Source organism: Cheilinus undulatus, linkage group 18, assembly GCF_018320785.1.
Source record: "Cheilinus undulatus linkage group 18, ASM1832078v1, whole genome shotgun sequence".
Taxonomy (NCBI): Eukaryota; Metazoa; Chordata; class Actinopteri; order Labriformes; family Labridae; genus Cheilinus; species Cheilinus undulatus.
In genome coordinates this window covers 26,524,326-26,544,068 of record NC_054882.1, presented here as the reverse complement: position 1 = coordinate 26,544,068, position 19,743 = coordinate 26,524,326, and the positions used below count along the sequence as shown (strand labels likewise).

General features: G+C 38.7%; 1 protein-coding gene across 1 annotated transcript; it reads left to right on the top strand.

Annotated features, from left to right (window-relative positions):
- Positions 1-796: 796 nt before the first annotated feature.
- Positions 797-18,295, top strand: lin52 (lin-52 DREAM MuvB core complex component). The gene is made up of 6 exons (XM_041812943.1): positions 797-829; positions 2,520-2,594; positions 2,674-2,711; positions 2,835-2,901; positions 3,034-3,117; positions 17,926-18,295. Exons 1-6 carry the CDS (start codon positions 811-813, stop codon positions 17,979-17,981), a joined length of 339 nt encoding a protein of 112 aa, XP_041668877.1. The 5' UTR covers positions 797-810; the 3' UTR covers positions 17,982-18,295.
- The last annotated feature ends 1,448 nt before the right edge of the window (positions 18,296-19,743 follow it).

Below are 19,743 nucleotides of genomic sequence, written 5' to 3'. Positions count from 1 at the left end.
TCTGGACAGTTGTTTAACCCTTAAGCTAAACTTTGTGTCCTTTGCGGTTAGCACAATAAAGTAAAAATCATGCATAAAGTATAAAAAGGTCAAATGAAACAAGATCTGCAACAAAATCAGAAAAGTGAAATGTGAAAATCAGTGGCATCAGAAAAAAATGAGACTCACCTCAACTGCAAGATATGATTCTGTTTTTAATACCAGTGACATGACTCTGAGGGACAATGACTTTCATGATGTTTATATTTATTTGACATTTTGGTGTTTTACATCTTTTAAGGCCACATTATGTTATTATATATGGCAGATCATATTTTGACTTCAAAAGACTGCCCTCACCATCTATACAGTGAATGATCATGGGGACATGCACTTATGAGCTGCTCGGCATATTTGTAACTTGTTAAAGTGAAACTTAATTTATCACTTTATAAAGTGTAATTGTTAAACTAACATGGTTTATGTTAAAAAAAAAAAAAAAAAAAGAAAAAATGTATTAATAGAGCTTTTTTCCCCGAGTGAAATATTACAGTATAGGCCAGGGACAGTAAACTCAACGTTTTTGTAGAATAACCCAAAACAAAAAAAAATGTATTTTAATAAATGTGCCATTGAATTTATACATTAAAACTGTCATAGAAGATCATTTACATGAAAATGTGTTCTTTGTCTTCTATAAATTCTGATGGTGGGCTCCGATAATAAACTAGTAGGCCGCCTGCTGGCAAGTTTAAGAACTACAACGGTACGCGTCAACTCTCGTGACGGCTGCTGCTATTGGCTGTCGTCGGTCACGTGTTTATTGTGAAGATGGCGTCTCCAAATGGAGGTAAATTCTAATTCCTTTCCCTGCTATGCTGTGTAAAAACTGTAAATTTGTCCAATTTAAGGTCCTTAAATCCTGAGCCTCTCTCTTGCTGTCTATCAAGAACATCACGGAACAACAGAGTCCACTTGTTAGCGCGTTATTTTTACTGTTAGAGATGTTTTTACCGTTGGCTAAAGCCTCACTAGCCACAGTGTTGTGTATGTGTAGTGTTCAGGGAAACACAGTTGATAACAAACATGAACCCATCGAACAGCCTGACCCTCAGAGCTAAAACCGTCTGTGGTGTTAGCTTGTAACACAGCTAACGTCGAAACTATCGTCTCACTTTGGCTGATTTACCTCGTTGTGTAACATAGGATACAGTTAAAGTGTTTTAGTTTACATCGTCGTCGTGAGGTTTAGAGGCTTTAGTCTTTTAACGGACACTATATTATTATTTATGCTTTAAAATATGTCTTTGTTCAGCATTTTACCGTTAATAGGCCATTGTACCAAGTTTCCATCATGTTTTCATTAATCTACAGTTGTCCATTACCTTGGCAATGTAAGAATTGCGTATAAAATATGTCTACCTTTTTAAAACAGTTAATTCTGTTCAAGCAGTCCTAGTCTCCTTGACAACAGAATCCTGTTTCTCTGAATACACGATGTAAATTAAACATACAGTTTTACATGAACTGAAAATGTATTTATGTGGCTTCATCATTACTAGGATCATGTAGTGCCTATAACAATATTCACCCCTTTGGATGTTTTACCCTTTTATTGATTTTGTAAATCATTCAAGGTCAACATGATTTGGCTTTTTTGACCAAAAAATTGTCAAAGTGAAAATAGATTTCTACAAAGTCATATCAAATAACAAATATATAAGGTAAAATATATGACTGCATAATTATTCACCATCTTCACGTCAGTGTTTAGTAGATGCACCTTTGGCTGCAATCATAGCACTGAGTCTGTGTGGATAGGTCTCAGTCAGACTTGCACATCTGGACACATTATTATTTGTTAAACTGCGTAAGCTCTGTAAGGTTGCACAGGAATCGGGCATTTTCTATGTAGCTTTCGCTGTTTGCTTTCTGGTCATTGTCTTGCTGGAAAATTATTCTTCTCCCAAGCCCTAGTTCTCTTGCAGACACAAACACAGTTGTCTTTGAGGATTTTCCTGTATTTTGTATTCATTATACCCTCCACTATTACAAGCCCTCCAGGGTGAAGTGCTGAGAAGCATCCCCATAGTATGATGCTGCCATCACGGTACTTCACAGTAGGAATGGTGTGTTTGCTGTGATGGAATTTTTTTTGTGTCCAGTCCCTGACTTACACTTTTCAATAGGTCAGGCACTTAAAGGGGGTGAATATTTATGCAGTCAATTACATTTTACATTACATTTTAAATTACATGTTTTTGTTTAATTAACATTACTCTGTAGAAATATATTCTTATTTTGAGATTAAGGAGGTTTGACCATGATTGATTTATAAAATCAATAAAAGGGTAAAACCAAGGGGGTGTATACTTTTTATGGGCATTGTATGAGATTTAAAGATCTCACACATGTTTTACAAGAATACTATCTTTTAAGCGCCTTTAGGTTATTTCTAAACTCTTCCATCACACTACATGCAAATATGAAATATTTGTATAAATGTGAATGAAAAGTCTTTTTTGTGTGTGTCATGCTAGGTGATGATTTTGAGTCCTCTTTACTGAGTTTTGAGAAGTTGGACAGAGCGTCACCAGACCTGTGGCCAGAGCAGTGTAAGTTTACCTTCTTTCTCTGTACTGTGTGTAATTCCTACCATTATGTGTTTTCATAATTGTGATTATGCTCTCATAGTACCAGGAGTTGCAGAATTTGCTGCATCTTGTAAAAATGTGAGTAAGATGAATCCCTTTGATTTTTATTTCAAAATATGCTTATTAAACTTTGATCAACATGTCTGATCTCTAAACCCTTTATTGGCTTTGTTGTTTTACTTTTTTGCGTTTTTTTCACAGACCATCACAAATTCACCCCACAAGTGGATGGCTGAACTAGAGAGTGAAGACATTGAAATGTTGAAAGGTAATGCACCAGATTATGCTCTTATTTGTCATATTTCCACATCTTCCTGCATGAGTTGGTGTTAAGAAGAAGGACTGTGAAGCTGTGACTGTGTGAAGCTGTTAAGAGTTGTCATTATGCTGTGTTCTGCAGAGCTGGGCAGTTTGACCACAGCTAACCTGATGGAGAAGGTCAAAGGACTTCAGAACCTCGCTTACCAGCTGGGATTAGAGGAGTGTAAGTATGATAAACACAAAACATACAATGCAATTTAAAACAGACTGTATTTGTAGGGGTCGACTGATATTGTTTTCAAGGCAGATAATGACACCAATTATAAGTAGTTCATTCATCATGACATGGAAAATGTACATAATGTGGCAAAAGTAAAATTGCATGATCAAAAACATGAAGAAAAAAGTAAATAACTAAGCCTTAGCTTTGTCAGCAGGAGAAATGGCACCAATCAATGCAGTAGCAGCAAGGAAACAAAGTGATGTCGCTTACTTTCAGTTACACACAGGCTGACCATGCAGGATTTTGAGTTTTGAGAGTGTAGACTCTGGTTGTTGGTGAATGAATCTATTAGTTTGTGGTTTGCCGTGTTGGTCATCTTGTGATTTATTTAAGACATTTATATCAACAATGCTCATGTATGTCTCGGCTTCATGGGGCCATGTTTCATTTCCAAATCATACCAGTGTGTGGAAATATATATTTTTTTATCAGTCTGGTAAAGTGTAGGATCCTGTAGCTTTTACAAATCTGGTATATATATAAAACAAATGATACCTGTCTTATGTCGCATTTGCCATGCTTTAACAAGTGTTCACTTCCTTGGATGTTTTACTCTTTTATTAATTTTATAAATCAATCCTGATCAATGTAATTTGGCCTTTTAAAAGTATACAAATTTGTAGTTTTTTGTTGTTTTTTTTTTCAAAGAAAGACAGAACAGACACTGATCCTACATGCATGAAGAAAAAGGGTGATCTGTTTTGTACTCTTGTTGATAACTTCCTATTGTCATCCTCTCAAATGGTTACTTACATTTGAATATCACTGCATTAATTAATGTTCAGCTGAAATTCTGAAAGGCATTGGGGTGTCATGTGGGTCCCTTCAGAGATTAAGCAGGGGTTTTCAAAGTGTCTGAGAGTTAGCCTCCCCTAGGAGAAAGTAATTTATTCTTTGAACCCCACCTCCATAAAAATAAGATAAGCAACTATTTTTTCTGACATTTTTGTCTCATCTTCAAACATTTTTAAATTGTTGATTTTTTTTTTTTTGATATTTTGGTCTGTGCATGTCTTTAAACATTCATCTACTAAGGCAATCAGTTATTAAGTTCCAGTAATGAGTAAAGTGTGAACACTACCTGATGCAGATTTGCATAACTGCAGTTCATCCTCCACCTTCAGCCTTGCCTAGTACATACTTTTGGTGCCAAAAAACCTGCACATGCAGCAGCTGTCTTAGTGTTTATGGAGCTAAATGTCTCAGCTACCTTCAGTGACCAAATTTCCTTCTTCCTGTCAAAAACCTCCCTTGGTTTTGGTCACTACACTTGGAGCTTTATCGCTCTATGCTCCTAGAGTTTGCATAGCCTTGTGCTGTCATCAGCTTGTTCATCTTTGCAAATAAAACGCTGTGGCTGCTGAGCATCATCAGGACGAATGCAGGAAAATCCAAACTTTAAGACTTGACACTATAGTATAGTTTCTGTAGTAAATATAAATCTGTCCATTTTGCCCCACAGACAGCAGAAGTAAGTATAGCAAATCACCTTCTGGTTTATGATTACGCACCTCCCCTGAAGTCCTTGGGCACCCCCTGGTCTGCCTCAGACTTTGAAAACCAATGAGATATAGTCAAGGGACAGCTTCCATGTCTGTTGGAACCTGATTGTTTTCTCTAACATCTCAAATCTTCTCCAAGTATAAAGTGCTAGAGAGATCCATGAGCCAGACTTCAAAGCACTCTTTGTTCAAGAGTTTTACAGTGATTTTCTTTGCAATTATCATGACATTGCAGTGATGAAGATTTCCTGTGGCTTGTTCAAATCAACCTAGAATGACTCAGTGACGGTTGTCCTTCTGGAACTTTGTCCCATCAGTGCCAAACTTCTTCCATTTGAGAATCATGGAGGCCACTGTGCTCTAGGGAAACTTTAGTGCAGCAGAACTGTTTTTGTGTCCTTCCTCAGATCTGTGCCTTGTAACAGTCCTGTCTCTGAGCTCTGTGGGCAGTTCCTTTGACCTTATGGTTTGTTTTTTTCTCTGATATGCATAAACAGCTGTGAGGTCTTTTACAGAGAGGCGTGTGCCTTTCCAAATCATGTCCAGTCAATTTGATTTAACATAAAGGGACTCCAGTCAAGGTGTAGAAACATCTCAGCAGTGATCGAGAGAAATGGGAGGCATCTGGGCTAAATTTCAAGGGTTTTTTTTTTTTCAAAGGGTGTAAATACTTTAATCACAGGTTTAATGGGATCTTTCATTGTTTGCAACAGTATCTTGAATTCTGTTTCCATTTTAATGAGATGGTTTTTTTCTCTATTGTAGCATCAGGATGCAACACAAGAAAAATTTAAAAAGTGAAGGGGGTGTGAATACTTCCTGTATTCACTGTGATTGGGAGAGCTATTTCTATTATGTTACATTCTGTTATTTTTGTGGCTCCCTGAAAAGCATAGCAGCCGAAAGTCAACACCCTTTACTTCACTGCAGTGAGAGGTGTCATTAAAGTGACGTGGTCGGTAAAGATAAAAGCAACAATAACAGGCTTTGTGATTCATCAGTCACATCCTACCACTAGATGGTGCTCACAGCCTTACTTTTTCAAGCCAGTGTATTTGAAAGCATCCTGGAAGTGTTCACATCAAAAATCCTAACACTGCTGAGAGCACATGGGCTTATGTGTGTTATCCAAAAACAAAAGCATCATTTATTAACTTTGCAGTTCAAAATCACCTTCTCTGTTCCTTCCAAACAGCACAAGCAAGTTAACTCTAAGGTCTTTAAAACAATAGATTTAGGTCAATCTTGTTGAATTGGAAAAGGTAAGAGACAATGGGTCACCCAATTGAGCCCGCACAACAAGTGCTCAAGCTTTTGATGGATGCAAAATCTAGTTTTTAATCCATTCCCGGCTGCCTCCATTGTCATAATCCTTATGGAGTGTGGATTAGAGAGATGTAGCTAAGTGCTCATATTTTCCTGAGAAAATGGGTATTTATTTTTTTCTGGTAAAATGGCACACAAGCAATGAAGAATTGTGGGGAAGTGCCACTCTTATTGGAATGGAATAGATAAATACAGCACATTTATTTTATTTGTAGGTCAGTTAAATTCAGTCAACATGTCTAAACATAGAGGCATGAAGTGATCCGATGGAGAAGGATGAAAAAGCATTTGTTGCATGATGACCTGCTTGCAGTTGCTTCAAATGAGTGCACTGCATTTAGACCAAAAAGATTCAGGCGTTCTGCAGTCTGATTATGGAAACATCTTTCTCTGTAGAGAAGGAGACATGAGAATAATCAAACATTTTCTGTTGTAATGTACAAACAAGAAACTCAAAGTCATGAAAGTCTGGAGAAAAGTACGTACTTATTAAACATCTATAGCTTATGTTGTATGTGTTGCATTTGCACCAACCACATGTTACAGATGAATAACACTGAAAAGTGTCTAATCTCTGACTTCACTGAACCCAGAGATGCATGTAATCTGCTGGCATAAGGATGCTAGCTGTCACAGGTGCAGCAGGCCTGCAGGCTTTGCAGTCATGTCATGTACCTCTGGATGACGGAACACAATGATGGTTATTACAGGTGTCGGAGCAGCCCTGTAATGGGTGCCTGTTTAATGCTCTCTGGTTTAATTTTCTCCTTTTCCCGGCTGTCAGGGGAGGCCTTGTAAATCTCAGCTACTTTTTCATCATGTTTGTGCACTCTTCAGTGCCCATAAACGAGACTCCGCAGAGGCACGGCGGAGCGAGGGCAGAGGACAGGATTTACTGCCCCTCCCCCTTCAACATGTGGACCATTAAAGAGGGAGCTGGTTAATGGGCAGTACACAATCAGGCAATGAAAAGTCACCTACTCTACCACAGCACAGAGAAGAACCTGGAGCAAACACAGAAAGAACAACACTCCCCAGGACTCTGATTACTAGAGTTAGTGACTGTTGCGTACTCATACTTTAAAAGAAGATGTAACACACCCTCCTCAACACCCACTCCACCCTCCTCCCTTAAACACGCCCTGTAATAGCTGTGTGACGCTGGCCAGGTCTGATCCCAGAGGGCTTTGACGCGTGCCTCTTCCTCAGGCCCCAGCTGTTACTCCTCCCAGTGATGAATGCCCCTGTCGTGGGCCGCTGAGCGCGGGCATCAAGCCGGGGGTCTCTGGGGAAAGCTGAGGACTCTGATAAGTGCTGTTATTGGAGGTAATTGAAAGCTGAGTGTTCCTCTGGGACGAGCTGGAGGGCCCGAGTTAAAGAGCACCAAACTGTTAGAGCTGCTGATGGTGCTCACACTTGTAGGCTCAAGGCTGCAGAGTACAATTTAACTCTATTACATGTAGGACGCAATGTTAAAAAAAAAAAAAAAAGTGTTTTTGTCATAAAAGCTGCTTTCATTTTTTTCTTACTCAAAATGTGTTTGGACACTTTTTGAGGGACCTTAGCTTGAGAATAATCCCAATAATATCCAGTCAAAAGTCTACTGTTGTCTAAAGAGTCACAAGAAGGTAGCATTGTCCCTCTTTTATGCTCCTGGTTTGTGTCTTTAAACGTGAAAAGTCTGTTATTTTTCTTCAAGAATTATGCCCTTCAGAATAATACCTTTAACTGTATTTGTTGGACAGAGCAAGGATAATAGAAATCAAGTTAGAATTTCAGATGACTTACCTAATAATGAAAGGGATTTGAATGACACACATTCATGAATCACATTCATGTGGTAAACTGAAAACTAACTAAATATGAACGTCCAAGTTTCATCCCATGTAATCACACCTTCTAAAAAATACGGGGTTTCAATTTGTTGTTTGTTTGTTTCAAAATGTCTCCACAAATTCACTTACATTTATCCGTTTGGTCAGGGGTCACAAGTTTTGGGACAGCTTTGGCACACACTTTTGTCATGCTCAAATTGTCTTGCAAAGTTTTCCAAACAGTCTTCTTATCAAAGGAGACCATTTCTGCTGTCATTCTTAGACTGAGTCGTCAGTAACTTTGAACTATTTGTCTAATTTGTTGAATGTTTTCAGAAAAGGTTGATGTTCATGGGCACCTAGAACGTTCATGGTCTTGGACATCCTCTCTGCCTTCACTAAATCTTTCGTGCTGTTCAAACACACGTGAACACAACATGCAGTGTTCTTTCCTCATACACCTCAGTTCATGTAGGAAAAGATTCGGCTGCTGTTTTGTTCAGTTTTACCAAAAAATTCAAGTTAATGTGTTGCTCAACTTTTAAGCCAATTGTTTTCAAATGCCTAAGCAAAAACATGTACACTTCAATCAGTAGCTAGCAGCGAAATAAAGACCTCACTTATTGGAAACTTAGAGCAGCTGTGCCTGAATACCCAACCTTTATTATATAATACTCGGTGTGACTGTGAACCGCGTTTTTTTTCCCTTATAAGCACAGTCTCATTATTTAATAATGAGCATTACCCTGTATAACTTTAGTTCAGACCTAAACTTCATTCCTTAAAACACACTTAATAGCTAAATATGAACAAAGAAACAAACTACAGTCATTAGAAGACTTCAGCCAATGTAGGTCTGTTGGTCCTGCCAAAAAACTCCACAAACTTGTATATACAGCTTATATTTACAGCCAATACATCAAAATATTTACAGAAATGTTCATATCTGCTTATACTGATAAGTGACTTTATAAGCTAATACTGATGTCATACCAATAATAATGCACAAATGCAAAATGAGAAGATCTTTCTTGTGTGCATAAAATACTTGGATAAATCAAGACATGGCTATGTGTTTTTTGCGAAGCTCATAACACAAAAATGATGAATTTGCAATTAATTTTGGAGCCCTGATAGAAATATTACCGTAAATTCATTCTTGCCAACATTGGCTTGTTGTTTTTCTTTTGCGTAGTTCAGATTAACATTATCGGATATAAAACCCTTCTAGACCAGCATTGTTGTAAACATAAAGAAGAGGCACAGGTTTCTAAATGTGAAATATTTTTTTTAACTATTAACAATAGACTTTTCCTTTTCACCTCTCAAAGTTAGCCATTGCACCATTCCAGTGACGCTATCAATGCCTTTGTAGCATTTCCAGAAGAGTTTCTAGTGGACCTAGCAGTCGGATGACTTTTGGTGGACTTTAAAGATTAAATACACACAGGGAAATCCAACATCGAACATCTTTTCATTCATTTTTTAAATCCATTTTCAGTCCAGTTTCTCCCACGTATTTGCCATAAGTGGGAACTGATAAGTATAACACAAAACAAAATTATTATTTCTCTACTTGAAATCAGTCGTTTTCCAAAAGAATGTTTTAAAAATGCTGAAAATGATGTCATTTTTCTGATGATGGATTAAAAGAGCTTATTAAGGCCAGAAATATATTTCCACTTAAACTCCCGGAGGTCTTGGAGAAATTACTAGTTTTCCAAAATGTAAAAATCCCCCAAATTCTCTGAAAATTTCAGGACAAATAAAATTCTGTGATACTTCTATGAAACATTTTTTAAGTTTGATAATGTTTTTCCCTAAATTATTTCATATAAGTTTAAGTAGACAGTCTGGAAACCCAACAGATTTAGATAAAATTTCCCCCAAAATTTCTAAGCAAATACCTAACTAACTATTTCCCAAGTATTTACAAATTTAATTACCAAAAAAATGCATGAAAAAATCTAAATAAATTCTTTAAAATTTCCATGAACATTTAGAAAAATTTCAAAATATTTTCAGTTACCCCAAATTTCCAATGAAATTCCTAAATATTTACAAATCCTCCAATTTTACATAGAAATCGAAAAATGATTTCAAAGCGAATCCCTCCAAAACTTTAAATCATACACACAAAATAAAACAAACATATCCCCCCAAAACGTCTTGAAAATTCCTAAAATATTTGAAAACAAATTCCTCCAACATTCTAAGCAAATAACTTAAACTTCAAAGGAAATTCTGAAAAATTATCTTACAGATTCTTATAGCAGAATTCATTACTATTTTGTCAGAAAGCCAACATGTGATGTCCTCATATAACCATGCAGGGTTTTATGAGGTTAATAGAAAAGGAATCCAAGGTCATGGATTTATTGAAACAATAAAATGCGTTACAAAGAATGAGCCTCTAACATGTAAACCACTGAAATTAAAGAAGAATGCAGATTGCACAATCACATTACAGTCATGAAAACTTTGATATCTTTGTAATAACTAAATTTCTTATAGTTTAGTGGGTGTAGGACCACCTGTTGTCTCACCACACAGCGTCTCTATCCTGCTGTGATGCCACCTAATCTAGACCTAGGCCGACCCCCGTTGAAGGTGAGACTGAAGGTCACCCTTCCCTGACAGCTCCTAATGGGCCCTGCATTCACCTCCACCTCCTCCTCCTCACCCTTAGGATCAATCTCCGGCCTATTAGATGCGTGCTGCTGCTGAATATGATTGCATTCAGTGGGCTCCACTGGTGCTAATGTGCCTCCATCAATCCATCAGGCGGGCTGACCGCGGGGCGGGCCGTTATGAAGTGCCTGAGCTGACAGCCGCTGAATGAAGAACAGGGGATATCTCCCCACCACTGACGCTACCACCCTCCTCCTCCTCACCTCTACTACTCTTCTGCGTCTGTCCTCTGTTTGCTAATAGTTGTGATGGATGACAGCGCTGTTGTGCGCCTATCTGAAGGTTACACTTTCCCCCCAGTATGGAAAGTGGAACAAGGATTCCGGAGGTTTTGGCTTTAAAATTTTCATCAACCTAATGCATTGTGCTGCAGTTGCTTGTCTCTATTGATGGGAAGTTTTTAGCAGTTCTGCACAGATTTTTGTAACATGAGTCGTCCTGTGTTGCAGGTTGCAGCCGTATCTGGTAGAGCCTGTCCATATCTTGAGCAGGATCAGTGTCGGAGCTGTGTGAAAGCAGAGGCAGCCAGAGCTTTAACACACACACATTAACACACCACTCCTCAGTTCTGCCAGCCTGCCGCCTCCCTGAGCAGATCGGAAATGACACCTCATTTCCATAAAGGCATTAGGAATTCATTGGATTTTCTTTCCCAGCTAATCATAGCGCGGGTGTAAAACCTTTTAGGCTTTTTAATGAATGATTTTTGACTGATTGCCTATTAATAAGGACACCTCTTGAACAGGCGCAGGCTGGGGCAGGGGTTGGAAGGTGCAGATGTGTTTGTTTTGGTGTGTGAGTATGTGTGTCAGCCAGGCGAAAATGCATTGGAGGAGAAGGAGGAGGGGGAGGAGGAGGGGTGGGCCCTCTCGGTTGGGACATAAAGAGGAACCAGTGGCTCCCCTGGGAAATCACAGCTCGTGTCTGCATCTTAAATATCCCTGTGAAGTATCAATAAGTGGGTAATTGAATTTTGAACACAAACATGAGCGTCATGTGTATGTGTTGCTAGAAGGAGGGAGGGCTGTGCGTGTGCCTTCAAGTGTTTCTTGGCTTGTGTGCTTCATCTCCTCAGTGTCTCCCTCGTCCCCTGAGAGGAGGGCGGTGAAAGAGGATGTTAAATCCATTAAATAAAGCTTACAGGCCGTAATAGCGGAGCAGCGCGTGGCGATGGGCAGAGAGGGTCAGATAAGTCCTCTTTACTCTTAATGAAAGTGAATTGGGGCAGTTGGGGCGGGGGTCCAGGACTCCAGTTAACCCAGGTGGTCATCTGTCTTTGGAGCTAACAGGGGTCCAGTCGCTCTCAGGGAGTGTGCCATCGAGAGAGGCAGGGGGGTGTTATCAGGGGGGCAAAGTGATGATTACTCTCATTTTATACTCGGGGGAATCATGGTGGGGGGCTGGGAGTGGGCTGTGACAATGACACCCAGATCAGTCACCATAAACGAGGGGAGAGTGAGATGTTACACCAGCACATTTACATTAGATCCTCCAGGGATTTAACAAATGAAACTGGTGTGTCAGTGCAGAGCAGAAAATCACAGAAACATTTCAATTGTAGAGTCCTTTCTGTTTCATTTAGAGAAAAATGACTACATTTTAAATAGCCTTGGGGCATATTTAGCTGTTTCCAGATATAGGTTAATCTCCATTGTTGCCATGTACCTTAGCAGCAGTAATCAGGCTCAAATCTACAGCCAGAGGATTACTGTGCTGATGGAGAAGAGACACAGGAGCCTTCAGCAGACTGCTCTTTTATCTGCTCCGTGCTGGCCTCTCCTCATTCTCATGACAACCAGGCAAATCTGTCTTGTTTTATTGCATCTATTTATGGATAAAATCATTCAGATTGCTTGGATGAAATAAATGCTTGCAGTGAGGAACTTCAAACATTGGTCAAATGATTACATACAGCGTGATGCGGCCGTGTTTACTGACCTGGCAGGGCGGACTGTGATGGAATCTGAAGACAGTCCAGGCTAAATGATAATTAGAGAGCAACAAATCAACAGGGCATGGAGATGGCGCGCAGGATCCATAAGGTGTCATTTAGTATGGATGGCAGTCGTAACAAGATGCTGATTAACTTAGTGCAAAATTAGTAATTGACCTTTCTAATCAACTAAACAAATCTCTAAGTCTCTCTAATCAGTATTGATCTCCCATGTTGTATGACAAAGCCTGTGTGGGTGTATGTGTGTTCTAGGATGTGTGGGGGAGTGCTTTCAAAGCTTTCTAACTTCTGCTATGTGAGTACATACTACAAACTGTCTGATTGACTTTGGAAGGTGTTACTTATTTTGGAATAAGGTGGAAGAAAATAGGGAAATAGCTTTTTAAGAAAGTTGGACACATTTTTTGAAAATATCTCTATTTGGTACCATTGGTTCGATAATTACAACACACAGGTCAGGACAACAATTTATTACCACCTCTATGTTTTTACTACATCTAACCATCATGTTTTCAACTTGGATGTATATACCTCCTGCTGTTTTCATGGAAGATGCATTGACTTTACAAGTGTGAGGACATTTGATAAATGGAAAAACTAAACTTCATGTATTTATTACAGGTGTGAATTATACATAAATATAATGATAGTAACAATACTCAAGTAATATAATCACAACAAAAATCAACCGTCTTTAGGCCTTATTCAAGATAGAATGGTTCTCTGAGATAAAATTCATACACTATTGCAGAAATAGGCAGCACATTAACATTTAACTAAAATTCTAAACTATGTGCTTCCTGTTTGAGTTATGGCATGATACACATGTCCACAAAGTCTAGGTTAAACCTGCTGCAGGGGCTGAATTTTCAAAATGTTGTAGGGCCAACAACGCTGAGCCAATAAGTCACCCCCACCTACATTATGAGTACTAATCATCACAGCATGCCACTGAGAACTTTTCTGCCAAGTTTCATTGCTCTACAAGTGTTATAAGAATTTGAAAATTCTGCTTCCTGTTTCATGGCAAACAAAAATTCCCTTGGTCATGCCATTTGACGTAGACCTTTGACTATCAAATATGTATAAGGTAAACTTCTTGGGAACTGCCTTGGCAAATTTTAGCATGATTGGCTCACCATGTAGGGATCATAAAGTAAAATTCAGGTGTAGTCACTTCCTGTTGCAGGAGGGCGGCGCTGCACAATTGATTAAAATTTCAAATATGAATGTGTTCTGTGTGGGACTGTTATTGAACACAGGAATATACCAGAGTTATGACTGTTATAAAATTTATGGCGAGACAAAATAGCGACTTTTGACTTTGTCGCCATGTAGAGACTATGTCCTCTGTTGAAAAATAACAGATTTTTGCACAGAGTATGACCATATGAATGTGTGCAGGCATGGACTCTCAATATACCTGGAAAGTATGAGTCAGATTGGACAACCCACAGTAGAGTTATAAACTACTGGTTTGCAAAAACAAGCAAATTTGAGGATTTGCCATAGACGCACCCTTTGAGGAAGGCTAAATTCCTTAATAACTTTTCATCATCCATGTCTGATTTAGCTGTGTGCCAAAGTACAAGTAGATCAGATGAAAACCCTAGGATGAGTGAATCCAGCTATGACCCCTAGAAATAACCAAAATTAGCCTTTTTTTTTTGGTTCAGTTACTAAAAATTGCGGATTTTCCTGGACAGAAAGTGTTGGCCCAAGAGGCTTTTTTTGTAGATCTCCAAAAGTTGCGTTAGGCCACAAAATTTCATGAATCTACAGCAACGTCAAAGGAGGGGGCTTTAACTTTGAAAACTGTTAGGGGGAAATGTTGAGGCAGTTCTGAATGGCTGCTTTACACACATATGAGTTATCCAATTTTTCACAAGACCAGATACACCTGCAAAGTTTCCTACAAATCGGGATATGTTCAGGGCCTCTAAAGTCCATGCAATAATGGCAAATCTGTTGTTATGGTCATCCTTGCAAATACAATTGGGTCCTTGCACTACCCGTTGCTCAGGCCTTAAAAAGTGAACAGTTAAAAGGTAAATGCTTGATATCACACAGGCCAGATGACTTTTGACTTTTCCACTGAGCTGTCTGAGAGTTTTGTGAAATGAGACATTAAGAAGCAGTGGTGTACTGAGTTAACATCACTGTGACTGCAGGGAGATGCTGCAATGGCTTGACCACTTTCACATGTGCTGAAAGGGATGATAAGCATTAAAAAATATAAATGCACTTACAATGGATCTTAATTAATTGCAATACATGCATTAATGTTGTCAGCCTTTATTTGAATGTTGATTTTTTTTTTTCTGAAATTTGCAGCATTTTGTGAGGGAATGCCCAGATATGCCCAAAACAAATGGATAGAAATAGACTAGAACTCAAGCTTAGTGGAACTATAGGATGGATCTAATCCTAGTCTTACCAGGAATACCATACCTTTCCATATTATGTAAGAAGTCCCACTGGGTTGTCACAGTCATAGATTTTTAAACTTTGATATGATTGTGATATATTAATCAAAAAATATCCATAGTTAGTTTGATACAATGGCAACAAAAATATAAAAGTACAAACATGTCCTTGTATTTAATATCAAACACTAAGAAAACGCATGCACACTGTCTAATACTGCACTATTCGTGCTATTAGGATTGCTTTCTAACACTAATGATCAGTAAAACAAGGAAGACTGTATCCTTTCAAAACATGTGGTATCAAAAAATTAAGCATTGAGAAAAATGACTTGTATGCCTTTATGGGGTTCAATTTTATCGAAACCCTTCATTTATTTGTTGTTCATGTACTGATGTTTTAGGTTACCTCATCACTGGCATCCAGCCCACCTTCACCTTGCCAATCACAACACTTTCCCCCATATTTCCTTGTTATAAAAAGAGAGCCACACATCATAAATGGAGCTCTGATTTATGTTTAATGGGGTCTTTAATGTGATGATATGAATGATATTTCTCTCTGAGTCGGGGGAAGCTGAAGAGAACCTTAATTAATGAGACGCTCACTGGGGCGAGAGGTCTCGGGAGGAGTGGCACAGCCTTCACTGATCTCTTTTACAGTTTGGGCTCATTAAAAGATAGAAAAAGTGATAACCAGGGAGAGAGAGAGGGAGGCATTAAAATCCCAAATATTAACCGCTCTTCTTTACCTTTCCTGGTGTAATCCTTCCTGATAAGAGGGTGACATCACAGTACCTGCAGTGCCAGGGTCATCTCAATGTAATTGCTTTCCCTCCGCCTAATTTTGATGGCTTGATTTCAATCTAAAGAACCCTTTGCAAGTCCAGGGGTCCCCTGATGACTTTGTTTAGGGTGATTTGAAGAGACAGCAAAATGCAAAATGAATCCTTCCCACTTCAATTAGTATCATCTTTAACCTAATGAGGGACACCTCAAGGTGACGTGGCCCCCAACGCCCAGATGCACCATTATCATTCCACACCGGGCAACTCATCTAAATTACTAACTGGTCCGGCTTTTTTCATTAGCCACTGTGGGCAGGGGGGAGGCGGGGCCTCGTCACAGCCACCATCCTCATCACAATGAAACCACAGATGTGATGAAAGTGGTAACTTTCTGCTCAAGGCCTGTTTGAAATCAGTCCCCTCAGGGCTTCTCTGCAGTGTTGTATTTGTACGATGTATAAGTTCAGTTAGAGACTGAATGGAGCTGCTGTGGAGATCTCTGCAAATCATAAAAGCTGCAGTGAAGCAGGGAGCCTGAATGTCTCTTCTCAAACAAGAGTAATTATCGTACCTGGATGAAGGTTCTCCAGGGTTCCTGATGCTGCAGCAAAGTCCCAACTGTCTCCATGCTGATGAAAGTGTTTGTTCTTGATAGAAAAGCCTCTGCAATAACTGCAGCCCCTTGAGTATAGCTCTGTTAGAGGGCCATTGCTGACACTCACTTAAATGGATCCAGACCAGACAGCTTTTGCCAGTTACTTGGATGCATTTTTTTATTGTATCATGTTTTTCAAAACAAAAAGCCTGCTTTTACATTGCCATAGGATCAAGTTTTTGTTAGGTTTCAGCTTAAAAGGAATAGTAGCAAAAATCCTAAAAAAAAAAAAAAAAGTGCAAATATTGTACCCTATTCAGCAGCTCTGGCCTTGATTTATCTAGCATTTCCTGATGTAGGTTGAAAACCACTGACCTTAATGGCTTCTTTGAATAATACGATTTCCTGTTTTGCCCATTACTTCCAAGATGAATATTGCTCTTTTGCATCCAAAGAGTTTCCATTATTCTTATTTCTAGATATTTGTCACTTATTTCATAAATGTCCCTCCTCCATAGTCATGTGTTGAGGTTAATAGAGACATTTGGTGTCTCATCTCGCTGTACTTCATACATACAAACACTCTGATGCATGCACAACATTGAGTACTTTCACCTCACTACACTGTGATAGCAATCAGGCAGATCACAAGGTAGCTAGTCTCCATTTAATGTTGTTTTCCATGTCCTGAATGAACAGATGTTTGTATAAATTACCTCCCTGTGTGACACTGCAGATATTAAATACATGCTTTGCATTGCTAAACAACACCTCTGAAGTGCTTAGAGCTGCAGGCACGTAGTGAGGAAGACTTTTTGTTCTTATTCCAACAAGTTATTATGGATTGTTGGAAGGATATAAGTCTTTTTGTTGTCTCTTAAGCATTTTATTGTGATCATAATCCCTTAAAACATCCAACTGTTTACAGGGTTCATGCAGATACATGAAAAGTCTTTAATAGTCTTGAATTGCACATTTGAAATTTAAGGCCATAAAAAGTCTTAAAAAGTCTGATTTTTACCAGTGAGAGTTCTTAAATTTTAGTAGTAACTTTTACGACATGTTCTTATCCTATCTCTGTTTTCTAGCCAGCCTGTTATGATTTTAAACATCCTTCTCCAAAAAGGCAGGAACATCACATGAGCCTGAAGTGAATAATAGCTGACTGATTTCATGGAAAAATGGATCAAACATGAAGTCATTCCTGATAAAACTGTTGCAGTCTTGGTCATTTGGGGGTTGATTTAGTGGCTGTAGGGATTTAAAGACAAAAGATACTCTAAAAACACAAAATCTTTTCTCCTCCTTTTCTTAACTTAATCATCTTTTGAGGGCTAGATGGGGAGCTTTGGGGGTCTGAAAGCCACTGGGCTGCCAGTTGATGATCACTGCCATATTGATAGAATAGAGACATTAAAGTTTGGGCATTTTTCACCCGAAAAAGTATCTGCGATTAATGATTTTATATTTCATAAACACTTAAATCAGAAATTCCAGTCCTGGTCTGGTTTACCAAGAAATGTCATTTCTCTGTTATTTTTGATCGTTTACTGTGCAAAAAGCGTTAATAATTTTTCTCAGTTCAAGTCTTAATGTGTGTTGAAATCCCGTGTTTATGTTGCATTTGATTTTTATATCTTTTTGTTTTCCAGCCCGGGAAATGACCAGGGGGAAGTTTCTGAACATCCTGGAGAGGCCCAAGAAGTGACATGTTTGTTTTCATTTTTTACAAGATTTGGGAAATTTTGGACTGCAAGATGAACCTGCCTTTCGTCTGAACATGTTCAGACCTTCACAACACACTTCAAAGACTGAAACCTAAACTGAAGCAAAATGCTTCCTCAGTGCGCCTGATGTCCTCTTAGATGCATTCACATTCACAAATGAATAGTTCTTACTCAATTTCTCTGTAGCTTGTTGATTAAATGTTCACTATTTATTCTTATTTCTACTTTAAACATGATTTACAATTTTCTTTTGCAATTTGTGATGTTGTATAATAAAGTTTTAACCAAAAGTTGATTGCCTTGTATGATTAATTCAGCAGTTTACAGCCGCTAACTTTGCTGATGTAAAAGGTCTTTAATCAGGGCAATAACTGCACAAAGAGCCGCACATTTTCCAGGCAACCTCCGCCATGAGAGTGCTTTCCCGGCTACCAGGCCATGTTTTCCGTTTAATGAGCTTTGGAAGCAGGGTCCCCTACACAAAACATTGCGTAAAAATAATATTGCTCATTGTCATCGCCGTTAATGAGAGTTGACATAATTACTAGGACCATTTCTTGTCTAATTAGCACACTTCAGGCTTGTCGGAGCGAGCGGCCGGGCAAAAAGGAAATCAGACAGGCATGCCGAAAGGGAAACAAAAAGAAGTCCATCCGCCATAATTAGGTAAGACAATGCCTCGGACTGTTCTCGGCTGGAGATGTCGCTGGAGCTCTGGCCGCTAACTCCCAATAAGTTACACTTCTCCACAGGCCGCTAATAAGCCCCGAACCGTCTTTCCGATTCACACGGACAGAGGCCGCCATTGCCTCCGTGGCGAAGCCCCCTGCCTCTCACGCGGACCCTGGTTCACCCCTGCGCTTAAAAGAGGATAATTTAAACTACTGAAATGTTTTTGTTTTCTTTTACAGAGACACCCCCTCCTCGGTGTGTGCTGCTGGAGCTATTTGGGACAGGAAAGCTGACTTTGAAGGGGTCAAAAGCAAAACGACCTTTAGAGGAAGAGCAACTTCAGCTTTAGCTGTACCCCAAACTTTAGCTAGCGTTTTGACATAGGCTTTGTACATGGAGCTTGAAATACCCCTGTCCTTGTCAAATTCATTCTAATCATTTATTAAATAGGCTGTGATAAGGGTATTAAATACCCTATATTGATACTCAGTGTGGCCATAATCACAGCAGAGGTATCGGGGATTTCATTGTTGCTGCACCTAGATGTATTTTATCTACCAGAGGTGGAAAAAATGACACAACTGCTCTCTCTGTACAAGTACAGTTACTCTGATTAAAATCTAATTAAGTAAATGAAAAAGTTCTGCTTAATAAATCCATTCAAGTAAAGGTAAAAAGTATTTAAAGTTTACTTCATATACTGAGGAGTTTTACAATGAAATGTGATCTTTTCTTGATGGCAAGATCAACAAGAGAATAGCTCTCCAACCAGGTTGTTCAGGGAAGGTCACACATTCGCAATAAAATAAAATACACAGCAAACTGACAGTGTTAATTAAACTCATATAGAGTTTCTAAAATTTGTTCTACAAGAAAAGCTGTGTATAAAATCTTAGACATCATAAAAACAACCTTTAAAATGTACTCAATCAACTTGAGGTATCAATTTGCACTCAGGTTAATTGCGTAAATTTTACCTAATATTTTGAGGAAATAAAAAACTGCAAAGTACTGAAATAAATTGGGAAAATTTACACTCATAATTTTTATTCCAATTCTACAATGTATTCC